We start from the raw sequence: 20,224 nt of genomic DNA, 5'->3' as shown, positions 1-20,224 counted from the left end.
GAATTTGAATCTACTATTGATATGAAACCTGTGCTGTCTGACATAGTATTCTTCAGGAATGCTAGCACGTAACTAAAGGCAATGTTCTGGTAAGACTTCTGCGGCTGGCGTCATGATTATTGTTGTTTTCCGGGTCTCTCCGCGTCTGACCAGGCGAGACCCAGAAAGCAGCACCAATCACAAGTAAAGGCAATGCTCACAAGATATACAGTACACATTCTATTGTTGCTCCGCTGCTTTTTTAAATTGAGAAAAATAATTAGATAGGTAGATGGTACTTACGATTTGGCTTGTTCTGAATTTGATTGCGGTGCATTAATGCACAACATAAACAATAATGTCCACATTTGTTGGCTGTGTTAATGCAGTTTTATACATGGAATGCTGCACGACAACCATCAATAGATAATGTGTGAACAGGGCTTGACACAAGTTTCAGTTCCAGCAGTCGTGGGTTATTTATTAATGAGAAATATAAACAATGAAAAATAAATGAAACAAGCCACAACCCAAATAGTTGTGGCTCATTCTTATTAGAGATGCCAACTTGCAAATCTCTTGTCCAACCTGCAATGAATATGTTGAAACATTTTTTTGGGTTAAAAAGAGGGCAAACAAATTGAGTTCTGCCCCTGCACTACAGGCTTCCTGGATTTTGATGCCCTGGTGGCCCACTACTTAGTGTTACTTATACTGAATATACAGTAGAATGGTGGTCTTAATATTGGCCCACTTTTAATAAACCCCTCTTTTACAAAACTGAGATAGCAGTTTCTAATGCGGAGACCCACGCTGAATGACCCGCGCTGCTCCTGACGCTCATAGAAACTCAACGAGTGTCAGGAGCAGCGCGGGCCATTCAGCGAGGCTCTCCCCGCGCTAGAAACTGCTATCGCAGTTTCGTAGAAGAGGAATAAGCCTTTCTACTGCGGACTAGGGCGTTAAATGCGCCAACGCTGGTTGCTCATAGGAATTCTATGACTGTTGGAGCATTTAGTGCTCCGGGCCATGGTAGAAACCTCTGCCGCGGCATAGTAAAAAGGGGGGGGGGGGATTGTGATGGTATTTCTGAAGTATAGTACAATGTGTTTATGTGTGTGACTGTAAATAGTCACATGAAATAAAAACCCACATTTATACAACACTGCAAACAGTCTATATGAGAGCAAATCATATGAATACAATGTTACCGCTATCGGTATCTCGGATCTTCAGATCACCGGAAGAGTAGCATAAATCTATCTGGCATAAATCGTCATTGATCCCGGTAACTATCTTTATCTTGAATTCCTTAACTTTTGTTCTCCATATTTATGTTTACTTAGATTGTAACCTCTTCCAAGCAGGAATCATCTATAAATGTCAAAATGTACAGCGCTGTGTACGCCTTTCAGTGCTATATAAGTGATAAGTAGTAATGCCCATGAGCCACACATGCCCCTCCCTTGGCCAACATGGATGCACTAGAGGCAGGCTTGTCAGACGAATCTATTCAATTTCTTTGACTGGGTAATCAGAGAATTGGATAGAGATAGTGTGCTATATGTGGGAATGAGAACTTCTATACTGCCTTTTTGTGGTGTTGACATTCAAAGTGGTGGGTACTGGAGGATTAAGTGACTTGCCCAAGGTCACAAGAAGCAGCACTGGGATTTGATCTCACAACCTCTGGGTGCAGAGGCAGCAGCTCTACCAGTGAACCATACCTTCCCCCAGTATGAGCCCCATAGTGATTGACTGGGAACTGGTTGAGTAGAAGGCAACAGAAGGTTGTGGTCAATAGAGAGCACTCTGAGGAAAGGAATGTTACCAGTGGTGCGCCTCAAGGTTCGGCTCTTTTTAACATTTTTGTAAGCGATATTGCTGAAGGGCTGTCAGGGGAGATTTGCCTCTTTGCGGATGATACCAAAATCTGCACTAGAGTAGACACCCCTGATGGTGTCAATAACATGAAGAAGGACCTAGTGAAGCTTGAAGAATGGTTGGAAATTTGGCAGCTAAGATTTAATTCTAAGAAATGCAAGGTCATGCATTTGGGCTTCAAAAATCTGAGGGAACAGCACAATTTATAATAATAATTAATAATAACTTTATTCTTCTATACCACCATAGTCGTGAGACTTCTAGGCGGTTCACACTGAAGAGAGCTGGACAGTCCGGGATACAGTATATAGAAACTTACAAAAAGCATATAGAATCTTACAAAAAGTCCGGGATACAGCAAACAGAATCTTAAAAAGGCAGCAAAATATAATGTTGGACATTTTAGACTTAAAAGCAGGAGTGGACATATGTAGTGTTAGGTGTAGATACTTTTTAGATGATAATTCTGTTGAATAAGGCAGTTTTTATGGCTTTTCTAAAGGCATTATATGTCTGTCTTGCTCCTTTTATGTAGCTGTCTAACCAGTGTTGTTGTTTGTTTGCTTGGTACATAAAAGTTCTATCCAGGAAGGTTTTGTATTTGCAGCCGGTAATGCTTGGGTATGTAAATAGGTTGCTGTTTCTGGTTTGTCTCGTAGGGCTGTATAGAATGAAGTGAGGTAGCAGGTAGAGAATGACACGGGGGGAAAAAATCTGTCCCCGTCACCGCCCCGTCCCCCCATCATCTGCACCGCCCCGTCACTGCCGTTCCCTTCACCGCCCCGTCACCGCCACCCCTTTCACCGCCCCATCACCGCCACTGCCATCCCATTTACCGCCCCGTCACCGTCCCCGCAGCATTCATATAAGCCTTAGTACTGTAATATTTAGCTTATTCCTTTCTTATAAATCAAAGTTCCTGCTGCTGAACTAGAGAAAGAGATGTTCAGCTGACAGGGCTTTGTTTATAAATTTTTATCAACACAACTAATATACTATTTTATCCTAAAGCAAAAAATAAATAAATAAATAGAATTTTTTTTTCTACCTTTGTTGTCTGGTTTCTGCTTTCCACATCTTCTCATTCAATTCCTTCCATCCACTGTGTGTCTTCTCTCTACGTCTTCCATTTGCTGTTACTGTGCCTCTCCCTTCATCCCCCCCCCCCAATTGGTCTAGCACCCATCTTCTTCCCTCCGCTCCCCCATAGTCTGGCATCTGTCTTCTTCCCACTCTGTCTTCCACATTTCCCTTCGGGGTCTGTTCCTCTCCACCCTCCTTCAATGTCTGTCCTATTCCTTTCCACCACCACCCTTCCCTCCCTCCTTTACCATCTGTTCCTTTCTACTACCCTTCAGCTCCTCTCGCGTAGCCTATCTATCTACCTTCCTCCCTCTTATTTTCGTGGCACGTTACAATGTAATTTGTGCAAGCCACTGGAGCCTGCGAGCTCGGTCCCTGTCCCATCCCCACAAACCATCTCGCTTCTGTGCTCCTATTTTCCCCATTTCTAATATCTCCCCTATGTATGTGCCATTGCCCCCCCCTGTGTCCATATACCATCCCCACGGCATGTCCCCTTTATGTCTCTGTCCCTATGCCCCATGCACATAATTTCCCCTCTTTCTGTTACCTTCCTGTGTCCAGATTTCCCCTATCTTCCTCTTCCATACCAGTGTGTCTCTGCTTTTCAACCCCATCTAGCTTCTCTCCCTCTTTCTTCCCCCCACCCCTGCTTCCAGCATCTGGCTCACCTGCCTGTCCTCCCCTTTTTTTCCTGCTGTGAATTTTTATTTCCCTCTTCATCCCCTTGGCCCAGAATCCTTTTCCCTTTCACTCCCTCCTTCCAGTGTGAGCTGGAACTGGCTGACAATATTATATTTTGAATAACTAATTTGTTTGAGGTGTTGGCTAAGGTTGGTTAACAGATCTTTGAGCAGGACTTAAATGAGGAAAGCCTGTTCCTGCTTTCTGCCCGAACCCTCGTCTCACCACTATAAAGAGCACGTTGATTAGATAAAACTATTTCACAATTAAAAAAAAAACCCCAAATACTGCTGTCACTCTGAGGGATGAAGGTCAGAGAAGGAATTATAGGATTCCAGAATCATTGGGGGGGGGGGGGGGTTATAAAAATAAGATCACCAATCTGACCAAAATAAAACAACAAAATGGGACAACATACTCCTACAAGAAATGCTAAACAGAGGCAGTAACACGAACGATCGCGCGGTCCCCACAGCCCCCACCCGCCCGATGGTAGTGTTTAGCCCGCTCCCTCCCTCCAGCTCACCTTAGTTTGCAGGCTTTCTTTTTCGGCGACCTGCACGCTTTCAAAGAGCAGCGCACGCGCAGCTACTCAGTGTTCAATCTTCTGCTTTGCTGCAACTTCCTGTTTCCGGTTGCATCAGAGCAAAAGATTGAATACTGAGCAGCCGCGCGTGCAGGTCCCGAAAAAGAAAGCCTGCAAACTAAGGTGAGCTGGAGGGAGGGAGCGGGCTAAACGCTACAATCAGGCGGGTGGGGGCTGCGGGAACCGCGCAATCCTTGATGCCTCACTGCGGAGACAAGACCATTCATCGCTCCACGGGGCGGTGAATGGCCTTGTCCCCCTCCCCGCAAACACTGCTACATTTCTTTCCCCGTTTCGGCGGGTTACCCACAGCTAAATGCGGTAGCCGCGGGTAAACCGCCACCGTGTCATTCTCTAGTAGCAGGTATGTAGGAGCTAGTCCCCAAACCAGCTTGAAACATATGCAAGAGAACTTGAAAATTATTTGTGCCTCCATTGGTAGCCAGTGAAGCAGTCTGTAGTAGGGGCTAACATGGTCGCTCTTTTTTAATCCAAATATCAAGCGGACCGCTGTGTTTTGGACAATCCTAAGTTTCCTTACAGTTTTTTTGGGTATACCCATATAAACAATATTGCAGTAGTCCAGTGTTGAAAGCACTAGTGATTGCACTAGTAGTCTAAATGATAGAGGGTCAAAATATTTTTTGATGGACCTTAATTTCCACAGTGTCAGGAAACATTTTTTTTACTACTATGTTCGTGTGTTCCACCATTGTCAAGTGTGTGTCTAGTGTGACTCCTAATATTTTTATTGTTTTAGTAATCGGGTATGAAGTTTATTGCCCAGTGTTCTATTTCGTTCATAATATGAGAAATGTATTCTGAGGTCTCGTTTGATATGCTGTTTAGACTAGAGGATGAAGAACTTATGTGCGTAACAGAAGAAAGGGACTTGGGTGTGATTGTATATGATGATCTTAAGGTTGCCAAACAGCTTGAAAAGGTGATGTGAAAGCTAGAAGGATGCTAGAGTGCATAGGGCGAGATATGATTAGTAGGAAAGAGGTATTGATGCCCCTGTATAACACTCTGGTGAGGCCTCATTTAGAATACACTTCCCCTTCTGCATTCATGGTGATAACAAGTCAGCGAATACAGAAAAACCGTGAATAACTTTTCGTATGTTATTCGCGGTTTTCTGTTATAAAACCCTGGAGAATATAATAAAACCACAAATAACTGACCTGTTCCTTTGAAGAAAGATCAGCGATTTCCTCTGTACAATGCTGGGAGCAGCGATTTTCTTTGATGTAATTTGGGGGACGGAGCCTGCAAATGAAAAACCGTGAATAACCGAAATCACGGAGAACAAAACCGTGAATATGGAGGGGGAAGTATATTACATATAATTCTGGAGATCGCACCTTCAAAAAGATATAAACAAGATGGAGTCGGTCCAGAGGAAGACTACTAAAATGGTGCGTGGTCTTCGTCATAAGGTATATGGGGTCAGACTTAAAGATCTCAATATATATACTTTGGAGGAAAGGCAGGAGAAGGGAGATATGATAAGAGATGTTTAATTACCAACATGGCATAAATGCGCATGAGACAAGTCTCTTTCATTTGAAAGGAAAGTCTGAAATGAGAGGGCACAGGATGAAGTTAAGAGGTGATAGGCTCAGCAATAATTTATGGAAATGCTTTTTTGCAGAAAGGGTGGTCGATGTATGTATTAGTTTCACGGTAGAGGTAGTGCAGACAAAGACTGTCTGAATTTAAGAAAGCATAGGAGAGGCACATGGGATCTCTTAGGGAAAGGAGGAATTAGTGGATGCTGCAGATGGGCAGACAGGGCCATTTGACCTTTATCTGCCATCATGTTTTAATGTTTCAATGCCCCCCTTTGAGGTCTACTCACTAGAATTTTCATGCACCACTTCATAGAAAATGCCTAGAAAGTTGTGAGCGTAAATTCTAATTAGTGCCAAATAGTGCTGATAATTGCTTGTTAATTGGCAATTGTTGGCGCTGATCAGTATGTTAAAAAATTAAGTTGCACTTGCAAATTGGCAATGCACACAGATTTGTGCATGCAAATTTGGGCACAGTATATGGAACTGGGGGGATGTTGCACAACTCTTCCAAAATCACCTCCATAGTTCTCCCGAGACACTTTTCAAAGGGATGAAGCTCACACATTCCTTCTGCAAATTTGTATAAGAACCCCCAGGTAAAAGCACCCCTTTCTCTGTTATATCTAAAACCTACTGGAAGTTCTCACTAGTATCACCATCTGCTAACACTGTAAGATGTTAATAATTGATGGCAGAAATTTAAACAAAAGGTTGAATGCCAACATGCTGTTAATATTCAGCATAGCTTCAGGGAAATCAGATGACCTTTTCTCATAATAAGTGGTCAGTGATCCAAATGGACTTTCCTCCATTTTGGTCAGTAAATGCAGCCTGTACCTTTGTTAAGGAATAAGGTTTTTTTCATACTTTATCTTTGTTCTGTCTTCTCTTTTCATATGATAGAGGTCTATAAAATACTGAGTATAGTGGAAGGGGTAGATGTGAATTGCTTGTTTATAAAACAGGTCTAGCCCCCAAAACCAAACTGTGCCCTGGAGGTTTAAAAAAAAAAAAAAAATTATAATAATAATGTTTGATTATTGCAGAAAAAATGTCCAAATCATAAGCCCACCCTAAACCCACCCAAGCCATGCCCCCAACACGCCCCCTTCCAATTTAGATGCACTGCAGACAACCACCATAGAAATCCATCTAGAAAACGGGTTTTGAAAATAGTGAATTGGGTTTGGCAGGAAAAACATCCCTGTGCCCCTTTACGCCACTTTTGGGATGTTTTTCTTTTTTGAAACTGAGCTCCTAAGGGCTCACTAAGGTGCGCTAGCAGTTTTATCACGCGCGCTAAACGCTAACGCCTCCATAGAGCTTGCGTTAGTATTTTTAGTTTAGCACGTGATTTGCGCACGCTAAAAACGCAAGCGCACCGTAGTAAAAGGAGCCCTTAATCTCCAATAAACACCTAGTTGCCTGAAATGCAAACATTTAAAAACACCGTTTAAAAAAAACCCACAACCCCGGAAACAGAGGTAAATACAGAAAGATAGGCACTCAGTGATAACTATCCCTCTCCCACATTTTACAAAACCGTAGCATGGTTTTTAGCGAATGTTGGAGCTGTTACTGTCGCAGCCAGTGCTAAAAACTGTGCTACAGTTTTGTAAAAGGTGGGGGGAGGGGTGGGGTGGGTATGGTTTAGGCCTCCTCTTCAGCACATCTAAACTAAACCATTTGGCAGCTAAACATTAACCCTAAATGGATAAATTCTGGTGTTGCCTGTGCTGCTCTCCTATTGACACTTAGGACTCCTTTTACTTAGGGTGCGCTATGCTTTTTATCGTGGGCAAAATATTAGCGCATGCTAACTATGCGCTAAATGCTAACGCATGCATGTTAGTTTATGGACATGTTAGCGTGCATGTAGATTTAGTACATGCTAAACGCACGCTAAAACACTTAGCGCACCTTAGTAAAATAGGGGGATAGTTCTATGAATAAATGTTGATTAGTGATTTAAACGGTTCATAGTCAACTGCGCGCAAGACAACAGCGCGCGGACAAGTGAGCGCAAAGACAACTGAGCGCTAAGACAACTGAGCGCAAGACATTTGAGCGCAAGACAATTCCACGCAAATCATTTTCAGTAACAAGCACGAGCGGGACAAATATAAACATACCTGTAAATGAAACAATCTGAAATGTGGATGTACGTTTGCTCTCACCAGAGGCGAGTAAAATCAGCGCAAGACAAATATTCGTTATAGATCAAGTTATAGCAAAACCAGAGCTTTACCTATAATGGACACGGTCAGGCAGCGAAAGGAGGGCGGGCTGTTCGGAGCACATATATAAAGAGGAAACGTAACCATAGTAACAAAAATGCATTCACATGACTAATATTCAAAACGCAAAGAGGCAAGGGAACCATACTGATAACGTGGTGACGTGATCACGTGTTAACGTGCTGAACATGCGCATGCCCTTCGTTCGCCATGCACCATTTTGAGGCGCGCTGAATTGTCGTTGCGCTGAGTTATCCTTGCGCTCATTTGTCTTGCGCTGTTATCGTTGCGCTCAATTGTCTTGCGCTGAGTTATCCTTGCGCTCAATTGTCTCGCGGACTATTATCTTTGCATGCTATTATCTTTGCGCTGATTTGTCTTCGCGTTTTTGTCCACATGCTGCTGTCTTGTGCGCTTTTGACCTGTCACTGATTTAAACAGCCTAATATTATCTATATCTTTTAAAAGCCACAAGAAAAGTTATGCTCATCTCACACCGCACTACATATAAAATTTTATTGCTCGCCTTTAAAATTAAACATACGTGCAAACCAGCCTTTCTCTATATACTCATTATTCCTTACTCCTCACCACGGACCCTTAGATCAGCAGACCAGAACTTATTGACTGTACCCCCCATCAAGAAACTTTACTACACCAGAAACACAAACTTTTCCATTACAGCTCCAACTCTATGGAATGCCATGCCATCTCACCTTTGCCAAGAAAATTCTCTCGATAAGTTCAAAACTAAACTAAAAACTTTCTTATTCCAAGAAGCATTTCATAGCGCTTGACAATACCCCTTTTTCAACTGCAAATCAGCCCACAAAAAGGACCGCTTCTATGAAGCGACACCCTCTCCTGGTTTAGTTTCCCCTTCCCTCATACCTTCACTTACTTTTATTTCTTACGATGTAATTATAAACTTTCCTTCCCCTCTCTCCCCCAAGCTCATGTACGTCATTGTCCTCATCTACATCATGTTTTCTTTTTTACCCCATTTTATTTTCATGTTTAGAATCAGCTCCGATCCCAATAGGGAGGAGCGATGGCAAATCGGCCGAAAGCCATTGCCAAGAATAGCCGGGAGGGGGGGGGGCGGAGAAAAGGGGGGGGTAGATAAAAGAGGAGTGAGAGAGAGGCCACCCCCTTTTCAGCACGGCAAGAGCTTGGAGAAGGAGGCGGCATATCCTTTCTCACAGCTCCACCGCAATCTCTCCTGATTCCTGTCGGCGATATCGGCCTTTGGATCCCTTCACCACCCTCCTGATTCGCTTTAATTGTAAGTTATTCTACTCCGTTGCCGGGTGGGGGTAATTGCTCCCGCCACGCGGCGGCCGCGGTCCTCTACCGGCGCTGGCCGCGCAGTGCCCCCCCCCCCGATTGTCGCCTTCACCTCGTCGCCGTGGTCCACCGCTAGTGCCTCATCCGCCTTCATGCGTCGGCCGGCCACGTGCGCCGACTCGGCCGCCGCCTTCCACCTCCGAAAATCACCTCCGTTTCGTCGGCTGCCCGGCCGCATACTGATTCGATGGGGCGGACCGCCCCACCACCGCCCCCCCCCCCCCTGTAATCGGCGGCCTGCCCGCCTGCCGTTTCCTCAGGAGCACTGGGCGGCCGCTCGTGCTTTAAAAAAAAAAAAAAAATTCCATTTAACCCGGAGCACAGGGCCTGGAGCCCTTCAGTTTGCCCGGCGGCGGCCCTCTGCCGATGAGGGGAGGAATCGGGGAGGGGGGTGGGTGGTGGTGGCGCTGCTCTATTACTGGGGTCGTCGCTAGGCATCCGACCCTGCCCAGTGCTGCATATGTCTTCCACTGCTGCATATGCCTTCCAGTGCTGCTTAGGTTTTCCACAGCTCGGAGAGTGTGGACCACCCACGTGGCCCCTCTCTGCATGAGTTGTATGAGGTATGCTCTCTATGTACCGAAATATCTTGCTATTATGGCCTTTACATGCTTTATAGGCTATGCTATTAAGTGCTGCTATATTCGATGCTATTTCATATTTTATGCTATTTTTATGCTATTTATTATATGCTATGGAAGGCTATTCAGATGCTTTTATATGCTATTTCGATGCTTTATATGCTATACCTTTAACTTTGCATCTGGGCTTTACATGCTTTATATGCTATGCTATTAAGTGCTGCTATATGCGATGCTATTTCATATTTTATGCTATTTTTATGCTATTTATTATAGGCTATGGAAGGCTATTTAGATGCTTTTATATGCTATTTCGATGCGTTATAGGCTATACCTTTAACTTTGCATCTGGGCGATCTCTCCAGCAGGAGTTTTATCTGGGCGATCTCTCCAGCAGGAGTTTTATCAGGGCGATCTCTCCAGCAGGAGTTTAAGGCTGTTATAGACTCATTACGGCGGCTATCTGCTATTTACTACTATTTGATGGTCGGTATATTATAATGTAAATAAACTTGGAAACTTGGCATTCACCAGTTACCAGAAACAACTATTATACTGACATTTTTATTTTGCTGTTTCAATTAAAATCCCTTTTTTTTGTTTAAAAAAATGCATATCCCTACCATGAGCAACGTGCAGGTTTATATAGAAGACTAGTCTTTAAGCCCGTTACATTAACGGGTGCTAGAATATATGTCTGCCTTTCTTTCTGTCTCTCTCTCTACCCCTGTCTGTTTCTTTCTGTCTCTCTCCCTCCCGCTGTCTTTCTTTCTGTCTGTCTCACTCCCTGGCCCCCTTTGTCTGTCTGTCTTTCTGTCTCTCTCTCTACCCCTGTGTCTTTCTTCCTTTCTTTCGGTCTCCCTCCCTACTTCCCTGTGCAGCAGCCGAAGCAGCATTCCCTCCCCCCCCACTTCCCTGTGCAGAAGCCGAAGCAGCATTCCCTCCCCCTCCATGTCCTTGTGCAGCAGCATTTTTTTCCCTCCCCCCACTTCCCTGTGCAAAAGCCGAAGCAGCATTCCCTCCCCTTCCATTTCCCTGTGCAGCAGCATTTTTTTCCCTACCCCCACTTCTCTGTGCAGCAGCCACAGCATTCCCTCTCCCTCCATTTCCTGTGCAGCAGCAGGATTTCTCCATCCCCCCTACACTTCCCGCGGTCTGGCGGTTATTTTTAAGTTTAAAGGTGCCACGGCGGCTCCTCTAATGATCCCCTGCATCGGAAGTGTTCTCTGACCCAGGTGCAGCTCGTGAGAGGAGCTGTGGTGGCACCTGTAAACTGAAAAATAACTCCGGCAAGGAAGCTGGCCAACTGGCAGTTCAATGAGAGCCACAGCTTCAAAACGGAGCCCTCTGTCGGACACTCTCCTGCCACCGCAATTGCCACTCTCCTGCCGGTCCTCTAAGCCGACCGCCATTGACAGAGCTGCACGCTCACGCGCCTCCAGCCACTGCACGCGCCTCCATCTAGCGCAGGTGCCTTGAGGACTGGCACAGAAGCATACCTCATGGTGCCAGGATTCACAAATTTTCAACAGCGCATGCGCGCTCTAGGGTTTTATTATTATAGATTGACATGGATAGAAGAATTTTGTGTGAACTTTAGTTTCATTAGTTTTCTACACCAGTCAGGAAGAAACCACTTGGCATTAATTTTAATACACTCCATCCTTTATGGGTTTAAAAATGAAAGTGGGTTACTAATATTTTACAGTATTCTTTCAGATTTTCTATCAAAGTTTTGGAGAAACATGACCTGAGAGTGGTAAGAGGAAGGTCTTTTTTGCAGGGTAAACTTACCAATCAGAACAAAAACCTTCATGGTCTGCCCCCTATAGGTGGAGAAACAAATTGCACTTGAACAGACAAGTGCAATTTATGCAAATGGCAATGAGACAGGCACACCACCATTTCTACTTTGTTTAAAACAATTTTATTTTGCTGTTTAAAAATAGAAAACACCCACAGCAGATGAAAAAAAGAGATGTTTATTGCAGACCACATTATTTTTATAGGTCCATGTTACAAACTGATGAATTGCAACTCGTGAATCACAATTGGATGCTTTTATTTAAATATTTAAGGCTATTACTCCAAGGGGCAGAAGATTAATTTCTCAATACAAAATCTGTCAACTTTTGCAGGCCGGTTTCTGGACACAGATCTATGTCATAACAATTCTGATAAAATGTAAAAAAAAAAAAAAAAAAGCCACAGATAGACAAATAAGAAATCATAATACTTGTGGAAGGCTTGAGAACATGAAAATAAATCCTGACAATTCAGGTTGCACTGCAGTCTCATCATACATGAATAAATTGGTACAAAATATAAACACTAGAAAAATTCTCTAGACATTGAAATCTCTCATCTTGATGATACCATAACTACATTTGATCCATTTGGAAAAGGCATCTACTCTACCTTCAAAATACAAGGCTGTTTAGTGGAACAATAAATTTAGTTGTTTTTTTTTAAAAAAAAGGAACATCTGATGTGCAGTTGGGAGGGGATTTTGCTTGAAACAAATGCTGTTCGGCATAATAGTATACTTTGATTAAAACTGTTATAAAAAGATATTTATATTCAGACTTTTTAGACCACAAATAAATACTGTATATGTGTATTCTGTAATTACACTGCATGTACCATTTAATTATGTAGCACTGGCCAGCATGTACGGTTAAGCACTATCCTTTTAGCCAGTGACGCTGAACATCTTTCGGAATGGCACTAGGCCTGTCCTAATTATAAATGTGTAACATCTTTTTAGCTTCTGAATATTGCTAAATGAATGTGTATCATTTCTGTCTTTGCCTTTCTCCAATACCTGACACTTCTTCTATGGATACAATTTGACCACTTAGGAGGGAAGTTATCAACATGTTATGTTGAGTTATTTTACCACAGTGTCCCGTTTTATGAAATAATACTGTATGTTAAAAATAACCCAATTTAACAATACCCCCTCCCCCACCTTAGTGAGTAAACAGCCCAATTTTATCCATATAAGTGCTTAAAATCAGTGGCGTGGTTGGTAAAGGGGGGCAGACTTAGGGTTACCAGACATCTGGATTTCTGGGGGTCCGGATAGCTTTCCAAAATCTGCCACTTTGTCCGGGTTTTGAAAAGCCTCCTCTAAATTGCGTCAGGCAGGAGGAAATCTGTGCATGTGCAGATTTCCTCCTGCCCTAGAGCAGGTAGTGGGGGCGGGGCTGGGTGGGTGGTCCTGGGGTGGGTCTAGGATTCCGGCGCTGACACCTCTCCGCCCCCGCCCCCCCACTCGCACCCTCCCTTCCCCCTGCCATACCTCTTTAAATCTTTGTCAATACGAGCAACCTCTCTGGCCTGCTGCTTGTGCCGGCTTGGCTCCACTCTGAAATCATTTCCGGGTTGCGGGGCCAGGAAATGACAGAGGGAAAGCCAACGCTAGCACGAACAGCAGGCCAGAGAAGCTTCTCACACTGGTAAAGATTTAAAGAGGTATGGGGGAGAGGGAGAGGGCAAGTATGGTGTGGGGTGGGGAAGGAGGGGGGGTGCCATTGCCCCAGGCTCCTCCTACCCATGCTATACCACTGCTTAAAATATATGCATAACTTGCTTAAAATATATGTACTACTTGCTTTGAATATCAGGTCTATATTTTCCATTACAAAAAAAATTATATTATAAGTCCAAATCAAAACTACATTATAACTGCAACTTCTAGCAGGACACCCATTAATTTAGAAGCTATATTACTTACATCGCAATTAGTGTATTGCTACAATGTGAATTCAATGACCCCCATATCATGTCCTTAATACTACCTAACAAACCCAGTAATAAGGTAAACCAACAAATGCATGCTAAACTAATTTTGATAAGCAACTTTATGTTATGAATATCTGCTATGATCATCTTGAAAATCAGTCCAGTGTGGGTGTATGAAGGACTTAAAGCAGACAAATTTCATGCATCAACTATAAACAAAATGTGAAGTAATAGTTTATCAACAAAGATTATTTATGGCTCTGAATCCTAGTCAGGAATAATAAACACCCTAAGACCTTATTTATAATAGGATTTATTTCTAACTCTCAGTGGCCCACCTATGGGTCCAGTTGGACCCATAAGTCATTTTACATTGAATAAAATTGATATTGTTAACTATTCTATGGTGAGCTTGTATGACTTTGTACAGTGTTCCTTGAAAGGTGAGAAAGTTTTATTTTTTAAAAAAATTATTTGTAAATGTATTATTTGAACCACCTGGTGTAATCAGAGTGCCAGTATTTTTGCTATACAGTTCTGTTAGCATTTAGCTGTGAATAAAGTCATGTTGCTCAAGTGAGGTTGGGAATATATATTATAATATGTTATTATTGTATTTTCAGTTGATCATATATGCAGAGCAGCCAAGTCAAAGCAGTCTTGTCATCTGCAATGCATGTCAGCAGCGAAGGCTTTGGACCTGATTCTTGCAGATATTGATTTACACAATGAAATGTGCCAATTCAATGACAGCAGTGGTGATATGGATTATGTTGAAGACACGGACATTGAGCCAGATATTCTCACCGATGATAGAGGTTCAACTCCTGACAAGAGTACGTTTTACACTCCTGCATCTACTGCAAATAGTGGGCTGTTGTCTGAAGATAGCTTGGAGCAACTCACCAGTTTTAGTACATGAAATAACAGGGCCTACTAAAACGGATAAACCCTCATCGACAACCGAAGTTGCCTTACTATTCTTTGATCACAAGATTATCAAACTAATAATCGACTTTAGGAACAAATCTGTAAATGCACATTGTCTTTAACAAGGAAAACATGGCGTAACAGACCAGGAAGAAATTAAGTGTTTCCTTGGTTTACTGTATCTAGCAGGGGTTCTGAAGGCCAAAGGGGAACCACACTCAGAGATGTGGAATGAAGAATGTGCTCCACAAGAGACAGGAAAACTCAACCCCACGCAAAGCAGAACAGAACAAAAAACAAGCAGGGAAGGGACTGTGCACATCAACCTCTAGGGCAATTACAATTTATTGAAAATAATCATAAAAACATATCACATATGTAAAACACCAAGCCTTATATAGAGTCCTTTCACTTATATCTTTGGACCCAACACGATCCGTGTTTCGGCTTCCACTAGAAAGCCTTTCTCAGGGGTAGACTTGTGATCCAGTAGATGGCGCTGATATAATATATATTTAAAGGAATGGCTCAGACTTGTAATACTGCGCTAAATGACTCAATACAAACGCTGCATGAAAAGACTGGCAGCGTTGTAACTGAATATGCAAATGGTCATCTAATTTTTCCTGCTGCAATGGCCAAAAATGGATTCAAAGACATTTTTGACTATTTACGATTTGATGACCATGAGAAATCTGCTGAAAATAGGAAAACTCATCGTCTTTGCAAAGGATGTAAGAAAGTGACTCAGATGAAAGATGCAGGTACAGAGATGCGGGTTTAATATTAAAGATGCATATGTGTAAAACCATGAAAAACTATTGATATTCATGTAATGACTAGCGTGTGGAAAATATATGCTGATAGTCTGGAGAGTTTAAGTTTATAGAGAGATTGGCAGTGATAACGTGTAAAAATAAACCGGGCCCAGTTGAACTCAGATGTGGGCTAGCAAAGGTCACCAAAGGTTAATCAAGACTGTAGCATGCCCCCTCCCCCCCTCCTAAATCTTCAACCCTGTTTCCCAGATAACATGCCAGGGTAGTTCAATGGCTTTTGTGGGCTGAAGGCTTAGAAGAGCATCTCTGCTGAGACACACCCTCAATAGTGTCTGTTAACCAACCAGGTCCACAATTGTAGCTGTCATTCTGCCCTCAGTGTGCTTAGTTTTGACCACCTTGATGAAAAGATGGTCCATATACAGATTCCATATACAGATGGTCCATATACAGATATGTGCTGTACTGTAGCTTGGGACACAGGGCAGGCCCTAGACTTACTATTCTTGAGCAAAATGTCTAACCCCCCTTTTATTGGCCTTTGCTAGAGATTTTTAGCATGAGCTGGCAAAGTAAGTGCTCCGATTCTCGTAGGAATTCTATGTGCATCGAAACATTTACTATACTAGCTCGCGCTAAAAACCTCTAGCACAGCTGGATAAAAGGAACCCTTAATTTTTATGCAAATGACTAAACATTTATGATCTTTTGCTGTTAGATAACAGTATGTTGATGCAAAATTATGTTAGAAAATTATTTGAATAAAGCATCTATAATTTAGCCTAGTCCTTTTTAGGAAAATAAGAAAATATGATTAGGTTCTTCTGAGTATATATTATATATTCGTAAAAGCACACACATACAATTAGTAGCTGTTACTAAAAGATACTTCCTCAGTTCCCTCCATGCTACTACTCGTCCCCAGTCCAATCCAATAACCTTCCTTGCTACCAACTAATAAGCCCATACCTCCAACATGCAATTTGCAGGACTGTCCACTCCTTTGTTCCCTGAATTCCACAGTGGAACCCCCATGATACTAACTCCTCTTTGGGATTCTGAGAGATGTCGACCCAAAGTGTAGTCTGTTTTTATGTTTAGGTATATACTAGGGATGAGAACATACAAAATATTTGGTTCATTTTTTTTTTTTTTGGGGGGGGCGGTGGTTTCTGATATTTTTTTTTTTACATTTCATTGATTTGTTTCAAACTTTGTTGTTAAATTTTTGTTGCATGTATTGGAACATTTTCATGTGTCTTACTCAACTTTATTCTCATAAATTCACAGGTTAATGTGCATTAAATTGATTTACATGTAGTAATTTTTTTAAAGCATGCTAAAAAACTGAATTCAAATTTTAGTAATACTGTCTATACAAAATCTTGTTTATATGTAATATTTTGGTCTTGGACACTTGTTATAACTAACATTAAACTAATGGGCACTAGTCTGCATTATCCTAATATACTCTAATCTGCAAAGGAAAATAAAGATAGCATATTGTATTTAAGTAATTACATCTTCCTAAGAACGAGACCAATGGGACAAAATGAAGATCTATAGCCCAAATCTCAACAAACCAAACCAAAAACCAACATAAAAATATGCCTTCATTATCAAGAAAATAAGATGAAAGAAGAAGTAAGACTTTATGGAAATATTAAGAATCTAAGAACCATCAAGTGAAGTATTCCCATGTTCGATCAAGATTTTGCACTCCAGGATCAAGCCAAACTATAATGTTTCAAAATATCCTAAATTGAATTGTAGTATAGCAAATTTAGGGGATCCTCTTGCTAAGGTGTGGTAAAAGCTGTGCTTAGCACATTCTAACGTGGGACCTTCCCACATGCTAAATCTAGATATAACATGGCATTTTTGTACGGCTTTTTCTTTTTGCAGGTCATATGCTAATGTTTCCGTTAGCACATAGCACTGTGAAAAATTAACACAGGAATATTTATTGCCTCTTAGGAGGCTGTAGGTACTAAGAATATAAGAATTGCCGCTGCTGGGTCAGACCAGTGGTTCATCGTGCCCAGCAGTTCGCTCCCGTGGTGGCCCCTAGGTCAAAGACCAGTGCCCTAATTGAGACCAGCCCTACATGCGTACATTCCAATTCAGCAGGAACTCGTCTAACTTTGTCTTGAATCCCTGGAGGGTGTTTTCCCCTACGACAGCCTCCGGAAGAGCATTCCAGTTTTCCACCACTCTCTGGGTGAAAAAAATCTTCCTTACGTTTGTACAGAATCTATCCCCTTTTAACTTTAGAGTGCCCTCTCGTTCTCCCTACCTTGGAGAGGGTAAACAACCTGTCTTTATCTACTAAGTCTATTCCCTTCATTATCTTGAACGTTTCAATCATGTCCCCTCCCAGTCTCCTCTTTTCAAGGGAGAAGAGGCCCAGTTTCTCTAATCTCTTGCTGTACAACAACTCCTCCAGCCCCTTAACCATTTTAGTTGCTCTTCTCTGGACCCTTTCGAGTAGTACCATGTCCTTCTTCAAGTACAGTGACCAGTGCTGGACGCAGTATTCCAGGTGGGGCCTCTAAGTTTCTCATAAAACAATGTGTTTTTTTCCCTCCAGAAGGCTCAATAGTTACATATTAAATAAATACTGCAAAGCTGACCCCTTAAACTGGCACAAAATCAAAATTTGTATTTCATAATTATCCTCTAAGCTGAGCACATAAGCAACTGCTCATACATTCTAGGAGTGCTTAAATATATTTCTTAAAAATACTTGCAAATCTGGAAAATGTCAGTTTTTAGAATTTGTTGCTTACACAAAATTTTTTTTTAGAACTTGTTGCTCATATGAGAAAAAAATTTGCAAGCACCTGTCCAATCCTTAGAGGGGTTATTGGTGACTGGGAGTTGCCAGCAGTTGTAAGAAGCCAACACCATATTTGTTCCCATTAGTTCATATTTTTGACTTAGCATCAATCATAACAAGATAAATAAACTATTCTACAATAAAGCACTGGATTTAATTAGAATGACGCTCACAATTAATAGTTTTCAGTTCTTTTTGAACACTGTCAAATAATCATTTTCCTGGAGCATTAACATCTCCGTGTCATTTTCCACCATTTTTTTTTTTAGGGGGAAGGGTAATTTTGTAGTGTTTTACACAAATAAAACATGTTTTATAGGTAAAAATAACTAGGATAAAATTGCAAGATGGTATAACGTGTAAAAATAGATACACAGAAACATGCCCATCTCTGTGTAATAGGAGGAGAATTTTATAAAAAGGTACCGAGATTGAGAGGGCAAAAATGCTCTAATTTACGGTCTAAAACACACACAGGTGTCTATGTGACTTTATAAAATTGTATCAGCACAAACGCTGCAAAAATTACAGGTAAAACATTTATGGTTACATACATTGAGCCTCTGCTCAAACTTGGCTCCAGAACACACCTACACCAAACACACAAACTTTAACACATGAAGAAATTTGATAAGAGGCATTATATGTACATATAACATATGGAAATGACATATAAAAGTATCTTCTCTATGTGTAGGTGTTTTCTGGAGCAGGGGCAGCATTGGGTTAGAAGCATATATATATTTAGCCCAGATTCAGATGTGACCTTGAGGTTTTCTTGGCATGATATAGGAGTGGGCTGCTGCTACCTTCTCCTGAGGTGTGGAGAGCCATGTGACTTGCCCAAGGTCACAAGGAAGAGCCTTGGGATTTGAACCTGGGCCTTCCAGTTCCTAGCCCACTGCTAGAACCATTAGATTACTTTTCCACTCTACATGCACATATTTGTACCTGTTTTAAAGCAGGGGTAAACATTTGTGAGACAATTTATCTGCTACTGGGATATTTCTAGGAGCCTATGTTACAAAAGCAGATATGTCTCTTATGTTGCCTTTATAAAGCAATACAAACAATACCTTCATGTACACAGTATATAGGTTCCAAAAGACACCACCACTGTGATTTGTGATATAGACGTGTGATAAATAAATGCAGTTATTGACTTTATATCATGTTTTGTTTTTTACTTCTAGGAGATTAATCCCCGATGCAGTAACATGAAATGTGATTTCACATCAAATGAATGGCAAAAACAAGACGACCTAAATTTTCACAGGAAAAGAAGAACAAATTCAACGAAACGAGACTGTGGAAACTCAATGTTCTCGGACCTTTGGTTGTGGGTCCTCTTATGATATATGTGGACAGAGGTTTTATTGTTATTGTTTTTAATTAAGGAAACTTTAAATAAATTACAACCAAAGGTCCGAGAACATTGAATTTCCACAGTCTCGTTTGTTTGGATCATTTCACGTCAAATAACATTTCTCCTGAAGATTCTATCGTGAAAGTGCTTCTTTTTTAGATGTGTGAAAAATTTTTGTGAAATACTTTGCTATAAATTAGTGAAATGGGCTGATAATGAATATTGATATTGTTCTCCCTATCAAGAAAGGATCCCCGATTCTACTAATGCTCTGCCTACTATAGTTATTTAGGGCTCCTTTTACTAAGCTGCGATAGGGGTTTTAGTGTGTGCTTAGCACATGCTGAATTGCCGTGCATGCTAGACACTAACGCCAGTATTGAGCTGGCATTAGTTCTAGCCGTGTAGCGGGGGTTTAGCGCGTGGGGCAATTCAGCACGCGCTAAAAACGCTATCGCAGCTTAGTAAAAGGAGTCCTTAATGTGAAGGTATTGCTTGTATTGTACTTGATTCTTTATATTTACCATGTTTTGGGAGCCTTTATAAAGCAGGCATGGTTCTAGAAATGTTTATAGATGACCTGATCTAAAATTAACCCCTTCAGG

General features: G+C 41.7%; 1 protein-coding gene across 1 annotated transcript in view; it reads right to left on the bottom strand.

Annotated features, from left to right (window-relative positions):
- LOC117362888 (complement C4-A-like) overlaps nucleotides 1-6,605 on the bottom strand; it is a 129,038-nt gene extending 122,433 nt beyond the window's left edge. Inside the window, exon 1 of the mRNA XM_033949977.1 lies at nucleotides 6,517-6,605. Within this exon, the coding sequence (XP_033805868.1) occupies nucleotides 6,517-6,605 (89 nt within the window). The remainder of the gene's footprint in view (nucleotides 1-6,516) is intronic.
- Between the last annotated feature and the right edge of the window lie 13,619 nt (nucleotides 6,606-20,224).

Source organism: Geotrypetes seraphini, chromosome 6 (assembly GCF_902459505.1).
Source record: "Geotrypetes seraphini chromosome 6, aGeoSer1.1, whole genome shotgun sequence".
NCBI lineage: Eukaryota > Metazoa > Chordata > Amphibia > Gymnophiona > Dermophiidae > Geotrypetes > Geotrypetes seraphini.
This window is presented reverse-complemented; position numbering and strand designations above follow the sequence as displayed.